The 22,594-nt window shown below is 53.8% G+C and overlaps 1 protein-coding gene across 1 annotated transcript; it reads right to left on the bottom strand.

Annotated features, from left to right (window-relative positions):
• Window positions 1-1,706: 1,706 nt before the first annotated feature.
• serinc4 (serine incorporator 4) lies at window positions 1,707-20,465 on the bottom strand. The gene is made up of 11 exons (XM_055662797.1): window positions 20,280-20,465; window positions 17,866-18,044; window positions 13,810-13,889; window positions 11,974-12,067; window positions 10,615-10,826; window positions 9,544-9,639; window positions 8,720-8,846; window positions 4,643-4,715; window positions 3,754-3,787; window positions 2,788-2,932; window positions 1,707-1,875 (listed from the first exon to the last, which is right to left on the bottom strand). The coding sequence occupies exons 1-11, from the start codon at window positions 20,445-20,447 to the stop codon at window positions 1,707-1,709; spliced, it is 1,377 nt and encodes a 458-aa protein (XP_055518772.1). The 5' UTR covers window positions 20,448-20,465.
• Between the last annotated feature and the right edge of the window lie 2,129 nt (window positions 20,466-22,594).

Genomic DNA, 22,594 nt, shown 5'->3' on the forward strand with positions numbered 1-22,594 from the left:
TGGGAGTATAGATAAGTCTTTAGTCTTGACTTAAAGGAGTCGATGGAGGGAGCAGTTAGAAACATAGAAATTAGGTGCAGGAGTAGGCCATTCGGCCCTTCGAGCCTGCACCGCCATTCGATATGATCATGGCTGATCATCCAACTCAGTATCCCATCCCTGCCTTCTCTCCATACCCCCCCCCCCCCCGATCCCCCTAGCCACAAGGGCCACATCTAACTCCCTCTTAAATATAGCCAATGAACTGTGGCCTCAACTACCTTCTGTGGCATAGAGTTCCAGATATTCACCTTGATTGGCAGTGCTGAAACGTCACCTATCCGTGTTCTCCAGAGATGCTGCCTGACCCGCTGATAAAAAATACATCTGTTGATGCTCCCGAACACATCATCAGTGATGGTGGACAAAATTGCTGGAGGAACTCAGCGGGTACGGCAGCATCTATGGAGCGAAGGAAATAGGCAACGTTTCGGGTCGAAACCCTTCGGGTTTCGACCCGAAACGTTGCCTATTTCCTTTGGCTTTTGTCCCGAAACGTTGCCTATTTCCTTTGGGTTTTGTCCCGAAACGTCGCCTATTTCCTTCGCTCCATAGATGCTGCTGCACCCGCTGAGTTTTTCCAGCAATTTTGTCAACCTTCGATTCTCCAACATCTGCACAGTTCCTTCTTGAACACATCATCAGTGACGTGACCTGGTGTTTCGGGCCTTTCAACCCAGCCGTGGTTGATCAGACCACGACTTGCGTTCAGGTGGCATTCGCTCCTCCTCTCCTGATCCAGAGCCATCTCAAGGCCCTCTCCGCTGCCTGTGTGGTGTCCAGTGTGGGATCAGGGCCCAGGGCCAGACTGGGCCGTCTTGTTCCACTCCAAGGGAGGCCTGGAGTTTGTGGCCGTCTCCTGTCGCTGCCCAGCCTGGCGGAGTTTATTCCGTCCCCGTCCCCCCCAAACGGAGGTCTGAGCCAACTGGGCTGGTCAAAGATTGTGGGGGGAGGGGGGGGGGAGGGGGTCAAGAGGCCCTTCTGGAAAGCGTGCTAGCAGCGCAGGGGTACCCCACCCCCCCTGGCCACCCCCACACTCTGCCCCTTCCTCACCCCCTCAACCTCACCCTTGCACCCTCCCATTCCTGCCCTCAGCACCCCCAGTTCCCACCTCTCCCTCAGTCTCACCTACCTCACCCTCACACCCTTGGTTCTGTTCCCCACTCCTCCCCCTCACCCCAACCCAGCCCTTGTCTCCCTCAACCTCACTCCCTCCCCTTCTCTCCCCCCCTCCCACACATCTCTCCCCCCCTCCCCACCCTCTCTCTCCCCCCCCTCCCCCACCCTCTCAGCCCCCCCCACCTCTCTCTCCCCCCCCCCACCCTCTCTCCCCCCCCCCACCCTCTCTCCCCCCCACCCCTCTCCCCACCACCCTCTCTCCCCCCCCCCACACCCTCTCTCTCTCCCCCCCCACACTCTCTCCCCCCCACTCCCTCTCTCCCTCACACACTCTCCCCCCCCACACCCTTTCTCCCCCCACCCTCTCAGCCCCCCACACACTCTATCTCCTCCCCTCATCCTCATCCTCATCCCCTTGCCCTCTCTCTACCCTTTCCTTAAACTCAACCTTGGCCCCCCTCACCGTGCCCCCTCCCCTCCCCCCTGGATGGGGGTCCGTGCCCCAGGAGAGGCGGGTGGGGGAGGAGGGGGGGAGGGGGGGGGGGGGGCTAGTGGGCCTGCACCACACGGTGGCGACGGTCGCTGGTCGAGCAGCAGGGGGGGGAGAGCAGGATGGTGAGGTACAGGAGCAGGCAGAGCCAACACGAGCAGCTCTTCACCCAGAACGTGGACCAGCTCCCGCTCGAGAACACCGTCTCCAGCGTGGCCGACTCGTAGCTGTGGGGGGGGGGGGAGAGACAAAGAGGTCAGAGAGTGTGGAGGGGGGGGGAGGAGATAGAGGGAGATGGAGATATACAGAGAGAGAGAGAGATAGATAGAGAGATAGATAGAGAGAGAGGGAGAGAGAGAGAGAGAGAGAGAGAGAGATAGAGAGATAGAGAGAGAGAGAGAGAGAGAGAGAGAGAGAGAGAGAGAGAGAGAGAGGAGAGAGAGAGAGGAGGGGGAGAGAGAGAGAGGGGGAGAGAGAGAGAGAGGGGGAGAGAGAGAGAGGGGGGGAGAGAGAGAGAGGGGGAGAGAGAGAGAGGAGGAGAGAGGAGAGAGAGAGAGGGGGGGGAGAGGAGAGAGAGAGAGAGAGAGAGAGAGAGAGAGAGAGAGAGAGGGGGGAGAGAGAGAGAGGGGGGGGGAGAGGGAGAGGAGGGGGAGAGAGAGGGGAGGGAGAGAGAGAGGGAGAGGGGGGCAGAGAGAGGGAGAGGAGAGGGAGAGAGGGAGAGAGAGAGGAGGGGGGAGAGAGAGGGGAGAGAGGGGAGAGAGAGGGAGGAGAGGGAGAGGAGAGAAAGAGAGAGGAGTGAGAGAGGGAGGAGCGACAGAGAAAGAGAGAGAGAGAGAGGAGAGAGATAGAGAGAGAGATAGAGAGAGAGAGAGAGAGATAGAGAGAGGAGAGGAGAGACGAGATAGAGAGAGATCGAGAGAGAAAAGAGATCGAGAGAGAGGAGAGAGAGAGGGGAGGGAGGAGGATGGGAGTTCAGAGAGAGCGAGAGAGAAGATGAGAGGGCAGAGATGGGGGGAGGGGGGTTGGGGGGCAGTGGGGGGGGGGGGGGATGGCAGTGGGGGGGGTGTTTGGCGGGCGGTGTTGGAGAGGATGGCGGTGGGGATGTGGGGGCAGTGGGGCGGTTGTGTTGCTTCACTCACTTGAACCAGTTGGTCAGGGTCATCATGACGTAGAGGGAGGCGAGGAAGAAGACGAAGTGGAAGGAGGAGTAGCTGTAGGTGAGGTGCTCACGCTCATTGTGGATCACAGCCTGGCCGCACGCTCGCTCCACCTCCAGGCTGCCCTCTGCTCCAACACAGCGGGGGGGGGGGGGGGGGGGGGAGGGTACAGGACTCGTTACTGACCGCACTCCACACCTCGCTTCGCCAGCCCCCTCACACCCCACCCCCCCTCCTCACTCCCCACACCCCCCTCCCTCACTCACACTCCACTCACTCCAGCTCCTCCTTCACCCTGTCATTCTAGCCCCTCCACCTCACACCCCCCCTCACCCCCTCATTACCGACAACCTTCTCCCCCACCCTCACTCTTCACAACAGCCCCTCCCTCCCTCCCCCTCCCCCAGCTCACACTGTTGACCAGTACGGGTCTCAGGGGGTTATGGGGAGAAGGCAGGAGAATGGTGTTGAGAGGGAGAGATAGATCAGCCACGATTGAATGGCGGAGTAGACACGATGGGCTGAATGGCCTTATTCTGCTCCTATGACGTGACACTGTGAGTGTGATTCTTGTACGCAGGGTAGAGTCACACCTTCAGGAAGTTCGGGGGTGGTGGGTGGGAGAACAGGATAGAGAAGGGGGCGCACGGTGGCGCAGCGCCCTCACAGAGAGACCCCGGTTCGATCCTGACCACGGGTGCTGTCTGTACGGAGTTTGCACATTCTCCCCGTGACCCGAGTGGGTTTTCTCCGGGTGCTCCGGTTTCCTCCCACACTCCAAAGAAGTAAAGACGTACAGGTTTGGAGGCTAATGTGCGGGGATCGCTGGTCGGCACGGAGTCGGTGGGCTGAAGGGCCTGATTCTGCGCTGGATCCCTAAACTACTGAACTAAGACTGGTGGAGTGGGGACATTTGAGTAGAGTTTGGGGAGAAAGGGCTTCACCCACCTTCCTCATCCAGACAGCAGAAGGAGCAGGAAAGCTTTCTGGAATGAAGAAAAACGCTCATAGTTAGAGAGGGGGGAGGGGAGGAGGAGGAGGGGGAGGAGAGGGGAGAGGGGGAGGGGAGGAGGGAGAGGGGAGGAGGGGGGAGGGGTGAAGAGGGGGGGGAGGAGAGAAAGGGAGAGGGAGAGAGGGAGAGGGAGAGAGGGAGAGAGGGGGAGAGAGAGAGGGAGAGAGAGAGAGAGAGAGAGAGGGGGGGGGGGGGAGGGGGGAGGGGGGGGGGAGGGAGGAAGGGGGGGGGAGAGAGGGGGGGAGGGGGGGGAGAGGGGGGGGGAGAGGGAGAGAGAGGGAGAGAGAGAGAGGGAGAGAGAGAGGGAGGAGAGGGAGACGGAGAGGGAGAGGGAGAGAGAGGGGGAGGAGAGGGGGACGGGAGGGAGAGAGAGGGAGACGGAGAGGGAGAGGGAGAGAGAGAGGGAGACGGAAAGAGGGAGGAGAGGGAGACGGAGAGGGAGACGGAGAGGGAGACGGAGAGAGAGGGAGAGGGAGAGAGGGAGAGGGCGAGAGAGAGACGGAGAGAGGGAGAGACGGAGAGAGAGGGAGACGGAGAGAGGGAGAGGGAGACGGAGAGGGAGACGGAGAGGGAGACGGAGAGAGACGGAGGGAGAGAGAGGGGCAGGACAGAGAGAGGGGGGGGTAAATCAGAGGGGGAGGCAGGGAATGGTGGGGTGATGGGTAGAAGGGGAGGGGTGGAAGTTGGAGGGGGGGGTGGGGGTGGGACAGGAGGGGGGAAAGAAGTCAAACGGGGGGGGGGGGATGGGCAAGGGTGGTAGACGGGGCAGGAGGGGGGGGGGGGGGTAGAGGTCGAATGGGGGGGGGGGGGGGAAGAGGGACTGACCTTGAACTCGTATCTGTACACCCGCAGCATCCAGGAGGGGCCGAACACCTTGGCCAGGTAGGAGGCTTCATTACTAGGGAGGGCGAAAGAGCAGCGAGACTGAGCCGGGCAGCCGCAAGGGTACGACACAGAGCACAGGGACAGCACAGGGACAGGCCCTTCGGCCCACAGCCTCTGTGCCTTCTCTTTTGTGCAGAGGGCTGTGAGGACCAGCAGCATCATCAAGGACCAGTCTCACCCCGGTCACTTCTCCTCTCCACCATCGGGCAAGGGGTACAGAAGTGTGAAAACGCACCCCCCCCCCCCCAGATTCAGTGTTTAAGAAAGAACTGCAGATGCTGGAAAAATCGAAGGTAGGCAAAAATGCTGGAGAAACTCAGCGGGTGAGGCAGCATCTATGGAGCGAAGGAATAGGTGACGTTTCGTCCCGAAACGTCACCTATTCCTTCGCTCCATAGATGCTGCCTCACCCGCTGAGTTTCTCCAGCATTTTTGTCTACCTCCAGATTCAGGGCAGTCTCTTCCCGGCTGTTATCAGGCAACTGAACCACCCCACCACAGCCAGAGAGCAGCGCTGAACCGCAGACTATCTTGGAGACCTCAGACTATCTTTAATCAGGCGTTACTAGCTTTGCCTTGCACTAAATGTTATTCCCTTTGTCATGTATCTGTGTACTGTGAGTGGCTTCATTGCAAGCATGTCTAGTCTTCCCTGTAACAGGACAGCAGGCGACAGAAAGCTTTTCTCTGTACATTGATACACGTGACAACATCAGGAAGCACAGCAGCATGGTTTGGGAACAGCTCCATCCAAGATGCACAGTAGATGCACAGAGCCTTTTAGAAACATAGAAACATAGAAATTAGGTGCAGGAGTAGGCCATTCGGCCCTTCGAGCCTGCACCGCCATTCAATATGATCATGGCTGATCATCCAACTCAGTATCCCGTACCTGCCTTCTCTCCATACCCCCCGATCCCCTTAGCCACAAGGGCCACCTCTAACTCCCTCTTAAATATAGCCAATGAACTGGCCTCAACTACCCTCTGTGGCAGAGAGTTCCAGAGATTCACCACTCTCTGCGTGAAAAAAGTTCTTCTCATCTCGGTTTTAAAGGATTTCCCCTTTATCCTTAAGCTGTGACCCCTGGTCCTGGACTTCCCCAACATCGGGAACAATCTTCCTGCATCTAGCCTGTCCAACCCCTAAGAATTTTGTAAGTTTCTATAAGATCCCCTCTCAATCTTCTAAATTCTAGAGAGTATAAACCAAGTCTCAGTCACTCACTATGTCACTCTGAGCAAAAGTCTCTTTTGCTCAGAGTGACATAGAAAATAGGTGCAGGAGTAGGCCATTCGGCCCCTCGAGCCTGCACCGCAAGCTCACCTGTCCACCCAGATCCTGACCAACTTTTACCGCTGTACCATCAAAAGCATCCTGACCACCTGCTTCACGGTATGGTACAGCAGTTGCACCGTAGCGGACAGGAAGGCACTACAACGGGTGGTGAAAACCGCGCAGTACATCATCGGTGCCCCGCTCCCTGCCATGGATGCCCTCCACCGAAAACGGTGTCTGAGACGGGTCGGGAAGATCATTAAAGACCCCTCCCACCCCAACCATGGACTGTTTGTCCTCCTCCCATCAGGGAGGCGATACAGGAGCCTCAGGTCACGTACCAGTAGGATGAGGAACAGCTTCTACAATAATACCATCACATTGCTGAACTCGGAGTCCCGCCGATAAACTTCTCCAGTCTCTCCGTCCACATTGTTCAATTATTGTTTGATTATTCTGTATTTTTATTTTTATTTCTACATTGCACTATACTACGGACTGACGCTAAACTGCATTTCCTTGTACCCATACTCGTATTTGTGCAATGACATTAAAGTTGAATTGAATTGAATTGAATTGAATTGGCCTCGGAGAATTTTACACGGAATGAAAATAAAGAACTTCGGTGGTCCGACGTTTGAGGCTAAAGGAAGCTGTGGAAGGGGAGGGGGCTTTGCGGGAGCCACATATCGTGACAAGGGTAAACCTCAGAGCAGAGGGCTTTGACCGAGAATGCGAACAGGAAGCCAAATTGGGGCAGCCCTCCAGCCCACATTCAGCAAGCTGACTTGTGCAATCTCCAGACACGGGAGCCTCTGACAAAGTGCGGAGTCATGCATTTTGGTCGTCGGAGTAAAGGCATAGACTATTTTACAAATGGGGAGAGAATACAGAAATCTGGTGTGCGACGGGAATTGGGAGAGCTGGTGCGGGATTCCCAAAAAGTCAATTTGCGAGTCGAATCGGTAGTAAGGAAGGCAAAGGACATTTATTTCAAGAGGGATATAATATAGAAGAACAGGGATGTAATGCTGAGGCTCTATAAGGCGCTGATCAGACCGCGTTTGGAGTATTGTGAGGCCACAGTGGAGATGCACGCTCTGCCAGATGCAAGGTACCAGATTGAGGATGGGTGCAGTCATGGTGCCAGGCTCAGCCTGGTAAGTGTAGGAAGGAACTTCAGATGCTGGTTTAAACCGCAGACAGACAAGTGCAAGACAAAGCAGAAAAAGTAACTCAGCGGGTCAGACAACATCTCTGGAGAGAATGGATGGGTGACGTTTCAGGTCGAGACCCTTCTTCAGTCTGATCAAGTGTCAGGGGTTATGGGGAGAAGGCAGGAGAACGTGGTTAGGAGAGATACATAGAAACATAGAAAATAGGTGCAGGAGTAGGCCATTCGGCCCTTCGAGCCTGCACCATCATTCAATATGATCATGACTGATCATCCATCTCAGTATCCTGTACCTGCCTTCTCTCCATACCCCCTGATCCCTTTAGCCACAAGGGCCACATCTAACTCCCTCTTAAATATAGCCAATGAACTGTGGCCTCAACTACCTTCTGTGGCAGAGAATTCCACAGATTCACCACTCTCTGTGTGAAAAATGTTTTTCTCATCTCAGTCCTAAAAGACTTCCCCCTTATCCTTAAACTGTGACCTCTTGTTCTGGACTTCCCCAACATCGGGAACAATCTTCCTGCATCTAGCCTGTCCAACCCCTTAAGAATTTTGTAAGTTTCTATAAGATCCCCCCTCAATCTTCTTGAGTAGGTGAATCGAGAACCAGAGGACAGCTTAAGGTGAAGGGGATAAGATTAAATAGGAATCTGAGGGGTAACCTTTTCATACAAAGGATGGTGGGTGTATGGAACGAGCTGCTAGAGGAGATAGTTGAGGCAGGGACTATCCCAATGCTTAAGAAGCAGTTAGACAGGTACATGGATAAGGCATGTTTGGAGGGATATGGACCAAACGCGGGCAGGTGGGACTAGCGTAGATGAGACAATAGACAATAGACAATAGGTGCAGGAGTAGGCCATTCGGCCCTTCGAGCCAGCACCGCCATTCAATGTGATCATGGCTGATCATCCCCAATCAGTACCCCGTTCCTGCCTTCTCCCCACATCCTCTGACACCTATTTTCAAGAGCCCTATCTAGCTCTCTCTTGAAAGTACCTGCCTCCACCGCCCTCTGAGGCAAAGAATTCCACAGACTCACCACTCTCTGTGAGAAAAAGTGTTTTCTCTTCTCCGTTCTAAATGGCTTACCCCTTATTCTTAAACTGTGGCCCCTGGTTCTGGACTCCCACAACATCGGGAACATGTTTCCTGCCTCTAGTGTGTTCAAGCCCTTAACAATCTTATATGTTTCAATGAGATATCCTCTCACCCTTTTAAACTCCAGAGTGTACAAGCCCAGCTGCTCCATTCTCTCAGCTTATGACAGTCCCGCCATCCCGGGAATTAACCTTGTAAACCTACGCTGCACTCCCTCAATAGCAAGAATGTCCTTCCTCAAATTAGGGGACCAAAACTGCACAGGTGTGGTCTCACTAGGGCTCTGTACAATTGCAGAAGGATCACGGTTGGAACGTGCGAACTCCACACAGCCAGCACCCGTAGTGGGGATCGATGGTGTTGTCCCAAGTTGCCCAACGCGGGCGAGTTGGGCCGAAGGGCCTGTTTCCGCACTGCATCGCTCTATGCATCTATAAACTAAACTGAAGTAGACGTACCAGGCAAACAGGACACAGCAATACATGACGGCAGCTCCGATGATGGTGATCATCTTCCCCTCGGCCTGCTCCCCATCCGTTCCGACACTCGGGAAGCAGATGCTGATGTTCTGCCCCTGAAATTCCACTGGGAGAAGGAGAAGGAGGAGCAGAGAAACGTCAGCAAGCTGCAGACCCCCAGCCAGGGGGTAGACGCCAGCAGTAGAGTTGCTGCCTCACAGCCCCAGGGACCGCAGCTTCCATCCTGACCACGGGTGCTGTCTGTACGGAGTTTGCACGTTCTCCCCGCAACCTGCGTGGGTTTTCTCCGAGTGCTCCGGTCTCCTCCCATACTCCACAGGTTTGTTGGTTAATTGGTTTCGTATGAATGTAAAATTGTCCCCTGTGTGTGTGTGTGTGTGTGAGTGTGTGTGTGTGTGTGTGTGTGTAGGGTGGTGTTAGTGTGCGGGGATCGCTGGTCGGCACGGACTCGGTGGGCCGAAGGGCCTGCTTGTGTGCTGTATCTCTAAACTAAACTGAACTAAACACTGTTGGCGCGCCGGCCTTCAGGGGAGCCATGAAACCAGGCGTTGCCCGCTCCTCTGATGGGCCAGGAGCAGGCAGTTGCATCTTCTGCCTCCAGAAATGGATGCGGTGGGGAAGGGCCGAGTTGGATGGGGTCAAAACAGCAGGTGCTGGAGAGAACGGGACAGACAATGTTACTGTTCTGTCGCTTTGTGAGTGGGGGTGTTGGGGGGCTGTGGGAGGCCAGTGTGGGGAGCGGAGGGAGGAAGGGAGGGGGGGAGGGGATGGTGGGGGGTGGGCCCACGTTACTGTGTACTGACCTGTCTCTGGGGGCCGGCTGGAGAGGGCGGAGAAGGTCAGGTACATCACGTAGCAGCTGATGATGGAAGCCTGCAGGAGGCCTCCGTGGGGCTGCCCTGGAACCAGAGACAAGAGGCCGGGGTCAGCACCACACGGGGCAGAAACCCGGTCCCAGGCCTGGAAACGTGACCTCGGCCCCCGGCAACACGACCCCGTGACCCCGGCAACATGCCCCCTGACCCCGGCCCCCGGCAAACACGACCCCTGACCCCGGCAACAGGCCCCCCTGACCCCGGCCCCCAGAACACGACTCCTGACCCCGGCCACACGACCCCTGACCCTGGCAACACGCCCCCTGACCCCAGCGACGCGACCCGTGACCCCGCCAACACGACCCTTGACCCCGGCGACACGACCCGTGACCCCGACAACACAACCCCTGACCCTGGCGACACGACCCGTGACCCCGGCGACACGACCCTTGACCCCGGCAATGCGACCCTGACCCGGCAACAGGCCCCCTGACCCCGGCGACACGACCCGTGACCCCGACAACACGACCCCTGACCCCGGCGACACGATCCCGTGACCCCTGCGATACGACCCCTTCCCACGGCAACACGACCCCTGACCCCGGCGACACGACCCCTGACCCCGGCGACACGACCCGTGACCCCGACAACACGACCCCTGACCCTGGCGACACGACCCCTGACCCCGGCGACACGATCCCCTGACCCCTGCGATACGACCCCTTCCCACGGCAACACGACCCCAGCCCCCGGCGACACACCCGTGGCCCATGGCGACGAGGCCTGTAACAACTCTCACCAACTTCTACAGATGCGCCGCGGAAAGCATTTGATGGGGATGCACGGCATCACAGCACGGTTTGGGAACCGCTCCACCCAAGACTGCCGGAAATTGCAGAGACCGTCGCACAAACCAACCTCCCTTCCATTGACTCCATTTATACCTCACGCTGCCTCGGATGGCCAGCAGCGTAATCAAGGGCGCGTCGCACACGGTGAGGGTTGGGGTGGGGCAGGGGGGGTGGCGTGGAGGGGGGGTGGCCACGCTGTGGTACCCACTGGGCTGTACGCAGGAGGTGCTGGACAGCACGGACACCAGGAAGCAGAGGCTGAGGTTGAGAAGGAGGAGCCCCTTGTTGAGGGTGCAGCCCGCTGGGTGGGTGTAGAACCTGTACATGAGGGAGAAGGCCATCATCGCCATGATGTAGAACAGCAGGGTCACCGACAGCACTGCAAGACTCCATAGCTTCTTGTCAGCCGCGCCCGTCATCCTGCAGGGGAACACACACACACACACGCACACACACATGCAAACACACACGCACACACACATGCACACACACACGCACACACACGCACAGGCACACACACACATGCACATGCAAAGCACGCACACACACAGGAACATGCACACACACACAAACATGCACAGGAACATGCACACACACACAAACATGCACACACACATGTACACACACAAACATGCACAAACAAACATACACACGCACACACACATACATGCATGCACACACACACACACACGCATGCACATACACACAAACATGCACACACAAACATGCACAAACAAACATACACACGCACACACACATGCATGCACACGCACACACATGCATGCACATACACACAAACATGCACACACAAACATGCACACACAAACATACACACGCGCGCATGCGCGCACACGCACACACGCACACACGCACACACACACACACACAGTGAGAGCAAATCCAATGTCAACACCCAAAACCACCCTGACGCCAGCTCACTCCTCCCCCCACTCTCAGAGATGTACAGCATGATGTCATGAGTGATAGCAGCAGAATTAGGCCATTCGTCACACCAAGTCTACTCCGCCATTCAATCATGGCTGATCTATCTCTCCCTCCTAACCTCAAGGGAGGGGAAGGGTTGTCTGATGACTGCTGAAGCTTGGTAGATGTTAAATATAGTCCTTAGGGGGAGCAAACCTTCCTTAAAGTTGTCCGATCGTACAGTCCCAGGGGAGAGGCAACACGGATCAAATACAGAGAGAACCTTGGGCGGAACAGCTCGAGGGTCCCACCCCCTCCAATCTGGACCTCCCCGCTCATTGTTCCACCTCTGGTGTAGATCCCAGGCTCTGAGCTCCGACCCCTGAACCTCTCTCTCTCTGCATCTCTCCCGCCCAAGTATCTGGTCCAGTGGCCCAGCAACAAGGTATTCTGGCTGCACCGTGGGAGTTGCCAACATCACCAAGGCTCACGGTGAAGGGAGGCTGCTGTTGGTGCATTGGCCCAGTGCCGGGCCCAGTGCCAGGCCAATGCACCAACAACAGCCTCCCTTCACCCTGAGCCTTGGTGATGTTGGCAACTCCCACGGAATGGTCACACAGGCCCGTCAGTCTGGGAAACTCACCAGTTCTTGTTCCAGAAGTGGGCGAAGACAGTGATGAGAGAGAGTTGCATCAGGATGAAGAGAAGGGCTCCGGTCAGGCCAACATATCGCCACACTGCACCATCGCGATGAGGCAGCACCATCGCAGGTCCACATGCATGCAACGGGTCCACGAGGCAACACCGTTGCACGGCAACAGGGCACAAGGGGGGTGGGGAGAAAAGAAAAACAAAATTGAGTTGAGTTAGTAATGTAAATACGACCCCATAGGTTTAAGCAGCAGGTGGGGGAGGGGGAGGGGGACCCCCAGAACCAACCTCAGCCCCAGCCCCTAGGGGGCGATACGCCACTTGACCGCCAAGGCTCTTTGGGACATCCCGGCTCACACTAGTCGCACAAATACATCCTCTGCTGCAACTCACTCCAAGCTGAATAAACACGCCGCTGCCTCACCCGGGTCCCACCCCAGCCTCGAGCGCTGTCTGTGTGGAGTGTGCACGTTCTCCCTGTGTTACTTTCCTTAGGGGAGGGGCACGGTAAATGGTAAAGTGGGGGGGGGGGGGGGGGGGGGGGGGGGCACCTGTAAATGTGGAGTAGTGGGGGTAAATAGGGAATTAGGTGAGGGGGCACCTGTAAATGTAGAGGGGTAGAGGGGGGCACCTTTAATGTAGAGTGGGGGGGAATAGTGGGGGAATTAGGGGAGGGCACCTGTAAATGTGGAGTGGGGGGGGGTTAGTGGGGGGGGGGGGGTAATTAGGGGAGGGCACCTGTAAATGTAGAGGGGGGGAGGTAGTGGGGGTAAATGTGGAATTAGGTGAGTGGGCACCTGTAAATGTAGAGGGGGGCTGCTGTTAGTGGGGGAAATTAGGGGAGGGCACCTGTAAATATGGAGGGGGGGGGGGGGGGGGGTAAATGGGCAATTAAGCAAGGGGGCACCGGTAAATGTGGAGGGGGGGGTTGGGGGTAGTGAGCAATTAGGGGAAGGGGCACCAGTAACTGTGGGTTTAGGGATATTTGGCCAGATAAACCCCATGGCCAGTGGATTTGGTTCATTGAACTGGCACTCTGCAATGCTGTGAACTATAATCTGCACTCAGTAGTTTGACCTGATTGTATCTGTGCATGGAATATCGGATCTGTTTGAATAGCGTGCAAAGCTGAACTTTTCAGTACACGTGAGAAAGATGAACGTCCGTCAACCCTGTGCTTTTTTTATACACCAGCCGTTGCCGGGGTGCGATGCGATCCTTGCTGTTGGTATCTTGGGTTGATCGATGGCCAGGAGATCTGCTAGGCGGCACGGTGGCTGATCGTCCCAAATCAATAACCCGTGCCTGCCTTCTCCCCATATCCCTTGATTCCACTAGCCCCTAGAGCTCTATCTGACTCTCTCTTAAATCCATCCAGTGATTTGACCTCCACTGCCCTGTGTGGCAGGGAATTCCATAAATTCACAACTCTCTGGGTAAAATTTTTTTTCTCACCTCAGTCTTAAAAGGCCTCCCCTTTCTTCTAAGACTGTGGCCCCTAGATCCGGACTCGCCCAACATTAGGAGCATTTTTCCTGCATCTAGCTTGTCCAGTCCTTTTATAATTTTACATGTTTCTATACGATCCTGCCCCTCATCCTTCTATCGGCTAAAGCAGCTGAGACATTCCCACTGTATGGAGCTGTTATGCCCGGAAACAGGCCCTTCGGCCCGCTTAGTCCGTGCAGGCCGAATGGACATATTGGCCTTGCCCCTTTTGCCTGCATTTACACCATTCCCTTCCTATCCATACATCTGTCCAAATGCCTTTTGAAAGTGGTAATTATACCCAGTGCTATAGGTCCCTCTGCCAGGATAGAACACTCACCGTGGAGAAATGATTCATCAGGAATAAAAAAGGCAGCTACTGAGAACCCGACGAGGACCAGGAACTTCAGAAACCAGAAGCTGCAGAGAGAGAGATAGAGAGAGAGAGGAAGATGTGGATCACAGAAATGACTGAGACACTACATTTAGAAAAATTAAGGCTTGTTTTGGCTGATAAATCAAGTTCAAGTGAGTTTATTGTCATGTGTCCCTGATAGGACAATGCAATCTTGCTTTGCTTCAGCACAACAGAATATAGTAGGCATAAATAAATACAGAACAGATCAGTGTGTCCATATACCATATATATATATAAGCATATAAAGTGCAATGGGCAATAAAGTTCAGATTTTTGTTTGAGTTGAGTTTAATTGCCTGATGGCTGTGGGGAAGCAGCTATTCCCATAGGTTACACAAAAAAGCTGGAGAAACTCAGCGGGTGCAGCAGCATCTATGGAGCGAAGGAAATAGGCAATGTTTCGGGCCGAAACCCAAAGGAAATAGGTAACGTTTTGGGTCGAAACCCTTCGGGTTTCGGCCCGAAACGTTGCCTATTTCCTTCGCTCCATAGATGCTGCTGCACCCGCTGAGTTTCTCCAGCTTTTTTGTGTAACCTTCGATTCTCCAGCATCTGCAGTTCCCTCTTAAACAGCTATTCCCATAGGGAGGTTTCACGGCAGTAGGGTCACGACCCATGACCCGTACTGTTGCTAAGTTACTCCAAATGGATTACACGCGATGAACTGCAGGTCGGCATTTACCATTGTTTCCAGCGTCACGGGCCCGTTAAAACCCCACCGCTGAAATTGTCAATTTTTGCGCTGTAAATAATGATGGAAACCGGGATAAGCGTGTGAGACATTTAGCCTTCTGCAGAATTCCAAATGTGAGGAGAAATGACGGTAGATAGAAACGAGAGCTGAAGGGACAACAACAGCCAGAGTGCTTGGCGAACATTGGCCGTCTCCTCATCAACAGTAAGGCATTATTTGTGTTTTTTCTTGATTCCTTTGGCATCTAAAAAGTTTCAGAAGTGATAAATCTGGCTGTAATTTGTTTCAATCGCCCACGGTTCTCGTGGGTTTTTACATACAAAATGAAAACGCATCTGAAGAAAAATTTACTGCCAGATTTATCACTTCTGAGAATTTTTAGATACCAGAGGAATCAAGAAAAAACACAAATAATGCTTTACTTGATGAAATGCAGTGAGCAAACGCGATAATTCCCGATATTTTCAATGTGTACCAAGCACTTTAGCTGCTGTAGTCCCTTCAGTTCTCACTTCTCTATACCTTCATTTCGCTTCACGTTTGGAATTGTAAAGTTGGGTACGTGTCTCTCACACTTATCCCTACTCCCACAATTTTTTTCAGCGCAAAAATTCACCATTTTGGCGGTTTTTAACAGGTAGGAAAGTACGCGTTTCTAGCATTAATAACATATACCGGAAGTGACGGATGTCTTCCAGTTGGATTTAGCGGCTCCGTGCGTCGAGCCCTATGACCCAGTGACCTTTCGTGCAACCACCCTATACCATTGAATATATATATACATACACACACACACACACACACATAAATAAGCAGATAAAATACAATGGACGTTCACTCAATCAGTGTGGGAATATACACACATGAATAAATAAAATGATAAAGTCCAAATAACAGATAATTGGTTATTAATAATCAAAGTTTTGTCCGAGCCAGGTTTAACAAGATGGCGGCGCTGGCTTAACAGCTGCGGCCCACCTGCAGTCCGTCTGGTTTTTTTTTCTTTTTGTTCCTTTGTCATGTTTTAGTTAATTTTGTTTTATTAAGTTGTGTATGTGTGTGTGGGTGGGGTGGGAGAAACATGTTTTGGTCTCTTCCTTTGGGGGATGCGACTTTTTTCTGTCGTATTCCCCGTCCCCGTCTCCGTCTGCGCCGAGGCCTAATGGCGGAGCTGGCGGCCTCGGAGCTGTGGCGGCAACGGCAGCGGCAGCAGAGACCCGACTCGGCCCCGGAGCTGTGGCGGCAGCAGCGGCCACCCGCGGAGTTTGAACCGGCCCGTTCACGGAGCACGGTTGAGCCGCGGGATTTACCATCACCCGGTGGGGTCACAACATCTGGAGCCTGGATCGCCTCGGCGTAGAGGGGAGAACAAAGAGGGAAGAGACAGAGACTTTAAGATTTTGCCTTCCACCACAGTGAGGAGGAGTCTGGTGAACTCACTGTGGTGGGTGTTAAATTTGTGTTGATTGTGTGATTTTGTCATTTTTAATTATATGTCTGTCCGCAGGGAAACAAAATTCCGTTCAGACCGAAAGGTCTGAATGACAATAAACAAATCTAATCTAGTCTAATAGCCTGATGGCTGTGTGGGGAAGTAGCTATTCCTGAACCTGGTTGTTGCAGTCTTCAGGCTCCTGAACCTTCTACCTGAAGGTAGCAGGGAGATGAGAATCAGACCAATTCTCCAAAACATGGTCTCCTTTCGCTGAATTTCTTCAACAATAGAATGGTCAAACACAAATTTAAAACCGATGCTTGGGATGGGGTGAGGGGGGGGGGGTGGAGGGGGTGAGCGGGGGGGGGGTGGAGGGGGGGGGAGGGAAGGATAGTGGGGCATATCTCTGTCTTTCTCTTTCCTTTTGTCTCTCACTTCTTCGGCAGTTCAGGCATCTTTTCTTCTCTCTTTTTTGTGTTTTCCTTCTTTCTCTTCATTCCTTCCTTTTTGCTTTTTTTCCCCCGATTCACTTATCAGTTTATAAAATGTTAAAAATGAAGCTGTACGGGGTTTGTATAATTGTCGTGTCGATTGCCTTATTCTTGTACAATCGCTTCTAATAAAATAGAATTGTTCCTAGACTCAACTCCTCTTGTTATGATAAATGTGAGGTTATCCATTTTGGTGGCAAAAACGGGAAAGCAGACTATTATCTAAATGGTGGTCGATTGGGAAAGGGGGAGATGCAGCGAGACCTGGGTGTCATGGTACACCAGTCATTGAAGGTAGGCATGCAGGTGCAGCAGGCAGTAAAGAAAGCGAATGGTATGTTACCTTTCATTGAAAAAGGATTTGAGTATAGGAGCAGAGAGGTTCTACTGCAGTTGTACAGGGTCTTGGTGAGACCACATCTGGAGTATTGCGTACAGTTTTGGTCTCCAAATCTGAGGAAGGACATTATTGCCATAGAGAGAGTGCAGAGACGGTTCACCAGACTGATTTCTGGGATGTCAGGACTGTCTTATGAAGAAAGACTGGATAGACTTGGTTTATACTCTCTAGAATTTAGAAGATTGAGAGGGGATCTTATAGAAACTTACAAAATTCTTAAGGGGTTGGACAGGCTAGATGAGGAAGATTGTTCCCGATGTTGGGGAAGTCCAGGACAAGGGGTCACAGCTTAAGGATAAGGGGAAAATCCTTTAAAACCGAGATGAGAAGAACTTTTTTCACACAGAGAGTGGTGAATCTCTGGAACTCTCTGCCACAGAGGGTAGTTGAGGCCAGTTCATTGGCTATATTTAAGAGGGAGTTAGATGTGGCCCTTGTGGCTAAAGGGATCAGGGGGTATGGAGAGAAGGCAGGTACGGGATACTGAGTTGGATGATCAGCCATGATCATATTGAATGGCGGTGCAGGCTCGAAGGGCCGAATGGCCTACTCCTGCACCTAATTTCTATGTTTCTATGTTTCTATGAAGGCCAATAGGCCAAAACTGCACACTATACTCCAGGTGTGGTCTCACCAGGGCCCTGTACAACTAGTCCTATACTCAACTGCTCTATATAAACGCTGGGAACATGAAGACGAGATACAGTGAGTGAAAACACTAGGTAAGGGGTGCACTGGTAACACCGTCATGTATAAGCACTGGGAACATTGGGAGGGAGAGGTACAAGCATTGGGAACAGAGGGCTACAGACACTGGGAAGGAGGACAGGCATTGGTAACACTGGAAGAGGGGAGACCAGCACTGGGATAGAGAGGAGTGTACAGGTGAATGAAACACTGGGAGATGGAATACAGGGAACAGTGTGGGGGGGGGAGGGGGACATTGAATTCCCGTTACCCGTTGTGAATGAGCGCTCTGTAATCGCGGCTGGACTTGACGTTGAGCAGGATGACACACAGTAACAGGTAGAAGCAGGATGTCCCGAAGCACAGCCTGTAGACGGACGAGTAGCCGATCATCTTGTCGCAGTCCGAGCCTGGCCGTAGGTGCTCGCACAGCACGGCAAAGAAAGGCACCTGGGGCAGAGGGGAGGAACGGCACCGTCTCACGTCAGGGCCCCAGCAAGATGCCCCCCCCCCGTCCACAGACCCCCTCCCCACCCACTTCCCCCTTCCCCCTCCCCCGCCAGAAAACCACAAGACTCACAAGCAAAATTACCCCATTTCAACCATGATCATATTGAATGGCAGTGCTGGCTCGAAGGGCCGAATGGCCTACTCCTGCACCTATCTTTCTATGTTTTTTTTCAGACACTGAAAGGCCTGGATAGAGTGGATGTGGAGAGGATGTTTCCGCTAGTGGGTGAGTCTAGGACCAGAGGGCACAGCCTCAGAATTAAAAAGGTGTACCTTTAGAAAGGAGATGGGGAGGAATTTCTTTAGTCAGAGGGTGGTGAAACATAGAAACATAAAAAACAGGTGGAGGAGGAGGCCATTTGGCCCGTCGAGCCAGCATCGCTATTCGTTGCGATCATGGCTGATCATCCACAATCAGTAACCCGTGCCTGCCTTCTCCCCATATCCCTTGACTCCACTAGCCCCTAGACTCTATCTAACTCTCTCTTAAATCCATCCAGTGAATTGGCCTCCACTGCCCTCTGTGGCAGAGAATTCTACAAATTCACAACTCTCTGGGTGAAAAAGTTTTTTTCTCATCTCAGTTTTAAATGGCCTCCCCTTTATTCTTAGACTGTGGGGATTGCTGGTTGGTGCGGATCTGGTGGGCCGAAGGGCCTGTTTCCACGCTGTATCTCTAAACTAAACTACAATCCAGCGAGTACAGGCCCAGTGCTGTCAAACGCACATGATATGTTAACTATGTCTGGGGTCAGAAGGCTCTGAAACTGCAGGAGCCGCCTGCATTTCCATAGCACCCACTCCAACATCATTATGGAACCACACCCACTATATCCCTAACAGAATTCAACGCAGAACACACTGGGACAGGCCGTCTAAAGCTCTGTCAAAGAGGGTGAGTTTTAAGGACAGAGAGTGGGGGAAGATGTTTGGGGCAGGGAGAAATTTAGAAACATAGACAATAGGTGCCGGAGTAGGCCATTCGGCCCTTCGAGCCAGCACCACCATTCAATATGCTCACCGTTTGACCTGTTTTTACAAAATGTTAAATGGTCAGCTCGACATAGACTACAAGACCTACACCAAACCCAAACCAATTAGGAGCAGACGAGGGCATTTGATCCAATTTGTGATCCCAGCGACAAAGACAGATGCGTACAGCAATTCGTTCTTCCCCCGCACAATTAAAGCATGGAATAATCTCCACCCAACTATAGTTACCCAACCAGATGCAACTAAATTTAAAGTAGCTCTTTATTCCCAATAACCCTCTCTGGCTTAAGCCCTCCCTTCACCACCTCCAGTTTAAAGTCCATTTGGAATATTTTGGAGGGCCAGGAAACCAAGAACCAAGATGATCATGGCTGATCATCAAAGATCAGTACCCCGTTCCTGCTTTCTCCCCATATCCTTGGATTCCATTAGCCCAAAGAGCTCTATCTAACTCTCTCTTGAAAACATCCAGTGAATTGGCCTCCACTGCCTTCTGTGGCAGGGAATTCCACAGATTCACAAAAAGGTTTTCCTCACCTTGGTCCTAAATGGCCGACCCCTTATGACCCCTGGTTCTGGACTCCCCCAACATGGGGGACATTTTTCCTGCATCTAACGTATCCAAACCATTAAATTTGTAGCGGTTTGTCTGACGGTGGTGGAGGAAGCTCGGAGAAGTTTAGAGATACTGAGACAGGCCCTTCGGCCCACCGAGTCTGTGCCGACCAGCGATCACCCGGTTCTCTTGTCCGATCCTACACACTAGGGACAATGTACAATTTTACTGAAGCCTGTGGGATGAAACCGAAGATCCCGGAGAAAACCCACGCGGGTCACGGGGAGAACGTGCAAACTCCGTACAGACAGCGCCGGTAGTCGGGGATCGAACCCGGGTCTCCGGCGCTGCATTCGCTGTAAGGCAGCAACTCTACCAATGGGCGCCACCGGGACTGCCCATGGGGCGGGAAGGGGTTAGCGAGAGAGTAGAGGGGCTGGAGAGGGGGGGGATTAATCTGACATGAGGGGGTGCAGAGGCCAGGGGTTGCTGGAGGTGGTTAAGGAGGGTGTAAGGGCAGGGGATGTAGTGGTTGGATGGGGATAGAGGGTACAGGGGGGTGGGAACAGAGGGTGGCTGGGGTAAAGGTGCGAGCTGAGGAGGGGGGCATGGAAGGTTATACTCACTCTCTTCCGCACTGACTCTGCGACGTTCCTGGACATGAGCAGACAGCAGCCGGTGGAGCTGACGATGTGATAGAGGGTGTACATGAGCCGGGTGCCGGACGACACCTTGATCCCCGGCAGGAAGGGGCAGCAGAGCGAGCAAGGGGCCGGCCCACAGCAGCAGCACATCTGCCCGGGGCGGAGAGAAGGGAGGTGAGGGGGGGGGAACGGCCATGGATACCCCCACCCTCCCCCACACTCTCATCACCATCCCCACCCCCCCACAATCATCCCACCCCTCCCCCCCCACACTCATCCCATCCCCCCCACCCCCACTCAGCCCATCCCACCCCCCCCCCACTCAGCCCATCCCCACCCCCACCCCCCCACACTCAGCCATCCCCACCCCCCCCCCATCCCCCCCTTACTCAGCCCATCCCCACCCCCCCACACTCAGCCCATCCCACTTTCCCCACATCCATCCCAACCCACCCCCCCTCAACCCATCCCACCCCTCCACCCCGCACTCAGCCCATCCCACCCCATGCCCCCCCCCCCACCCGCAGCCCATCCCACTAATCCCCCTCAACCCATCCCACACCTTCCCCCACACTCAACCCCACCCCCCACCCCCTACTCAACTCATCCCACCCCACCTACTGATCTAAATCCTCATCCCACCCACCCCGATCCCAAACTCATGCCCACACCCATACTGACCCCACCCGCAACCCACCAGTCACTAATCTCCCTCCCACCGACAGATCACTACGCAACCCTCCAACTACGCTCCCCCCCCCCCCCCACCCAATCTCTCAACCCACCAACTCCTCACCTCCCACCCCTCACCTCCCCCCTAAATTAGAACACATGGTATTGGGGGTAGGGTATTGACATGGATAGAGAACTGGTTGGCAGGCAGGGAGCAGAGTAGGAGGTCCTTTTCCCCTGGATGGGAGGCAGTGACTAGTGGGGTGCCGCAAGGCTCGGTGCTGGGCCCCCAGTTATTTACTATATATATATATTCACGATTTAGACGAGGGAATTAAATGTAACATCTCCAAGTTTGCGGATGACACAAAGCTGGGTGGCAGTGTGAGCTGCCAGGAAGGTGCTACGAGGCTGCAGGGTGACTTGGATAGGTTGGGTGAGTGGGCAGATGCATGGCAGATGCAGTTTAATTTGGATAAAAGTGAGGTTATCCACTTTAAAGGAATTAAAGGATGGATGAACAGTCAAAATAAACCTCACAGTTCCCCAGCTGTGGAAGCTCACTCACCCTCCCACCCACTCCCTCACCCCTTGCTGTACATGCCACCAACACTCACCCCCACCCCCACCCCCACCAGTCGTACCTGGGCTCGGAGGCAGCGTTCACACATCGTTCCGTTCCACTTCCAATGTCACGGTGCCCTCAGGTCCAAAGCTCCCTGACCGAGCCCCCGGCTCCCAGTCGGTGGGTGGAACAGCCTGGGGAGTCCCAGCACCATGCTGCACCCCAGACCGTAGCAATCACACCCCTCTCCTCTCCTCTCCACTCCAGCACGCAGCTCCCCGGCAGAGGGTCGAGTCCTGTTGCCCGAAGGGTTTTTTTCCTGTGGTGTCTGCAGATTCCGATCGCTCGCTCGGAATGTCAAACCGGCATTAGCAAGTGATTATCCGCAAATCCCGGCTTATACCATCTTAACGGATGAAAATAGACCTTGTGGCGAAGGCTTTAAAACCTCAAACCTCACCTCTCTGACCCAGAGGCAGGTTTGAGTGTTGTACCGCCTTCTGCCTGACCTGGTGCTCACTGCACAACGACACCAAATCTGGGATTTTGTCCTCTCTGTCCCGGGCCTCCTCCATTGCCAGAGTAATACCACATGCAAACTGGAAGAACACCCCATATCCCCAAACCCAACATTGTTATGGACATTGATTGAGGTAGTTGAGGCTGGGACAATCCCATCGTTTAAGAAACAGTTGGACAGGTACATAGATAGGACAGGTTTGGACAAAGCACAGGCAATTGGGACTAGTGTAGCCTTGACATTGTTGGCCAGTGTGGGCGAATTGAGTCGAAACATCTGTTTCCACACTGTATCACTCTACGAAGACACAAAATGCTGGAGTAACTCAGCGGGACAGGCAGCATCTCTGGAGAGAAGGTATGGGTGACTTTTCGGGTCGAGATGCTGCCTGTCCCGCTGAGTTACCCCAGCATTTTGTGTCTATCGTCGATTTAAACCAGCATTTGCAGTTTTTCTTCCTACAGAGTGATTGATTGAGTTCAATGATTGAAAGATACAGCATGGAAACGGGACCTTCAGCTGATAGAGTCCACGCTGACC

This window comes from Leucoraja erinacea, chromosome 36, assembly GCF_028641065.1.
Source record: "Leucoraja erinacea ecotype New England chromosome 36, Leri_hhj_1, whole genome shotgun sequence".
NCBI classification, from domain to species: domain Eukaryota; kingdom Metazoa; phylum Chordata; class Chondrichthyes; order Rajiformes; family Rajidae; genus Leucoraja; species Leucoraja erinaceus.

Bases quoted from the DNA above. Each gene is read 5' to 3' on its own strand.
- serinc4 (XM_055662797.1), bottom strand. From the start codon at position 20,447: ATGTGCTGCTGCTGTGGGCCGGCCCCTTGCTCGCTCTGCTGCCCCTTC. The intron at 8,847-9,543 runs GTCAGTACACAG...TCCTTCTCCCAG, and splicing joins CAGCCGGCCCCCAGAGACAG to TGGAATTTCAGGGGCAGAAC. The intron at 3,788-4,642 runs GTCAGTCCCTCT...CATTCCAGAAAG, and splicing joins TGTACAGATACGAGTTCAAG to CTTTCCTGCTCCTTCTGCTG.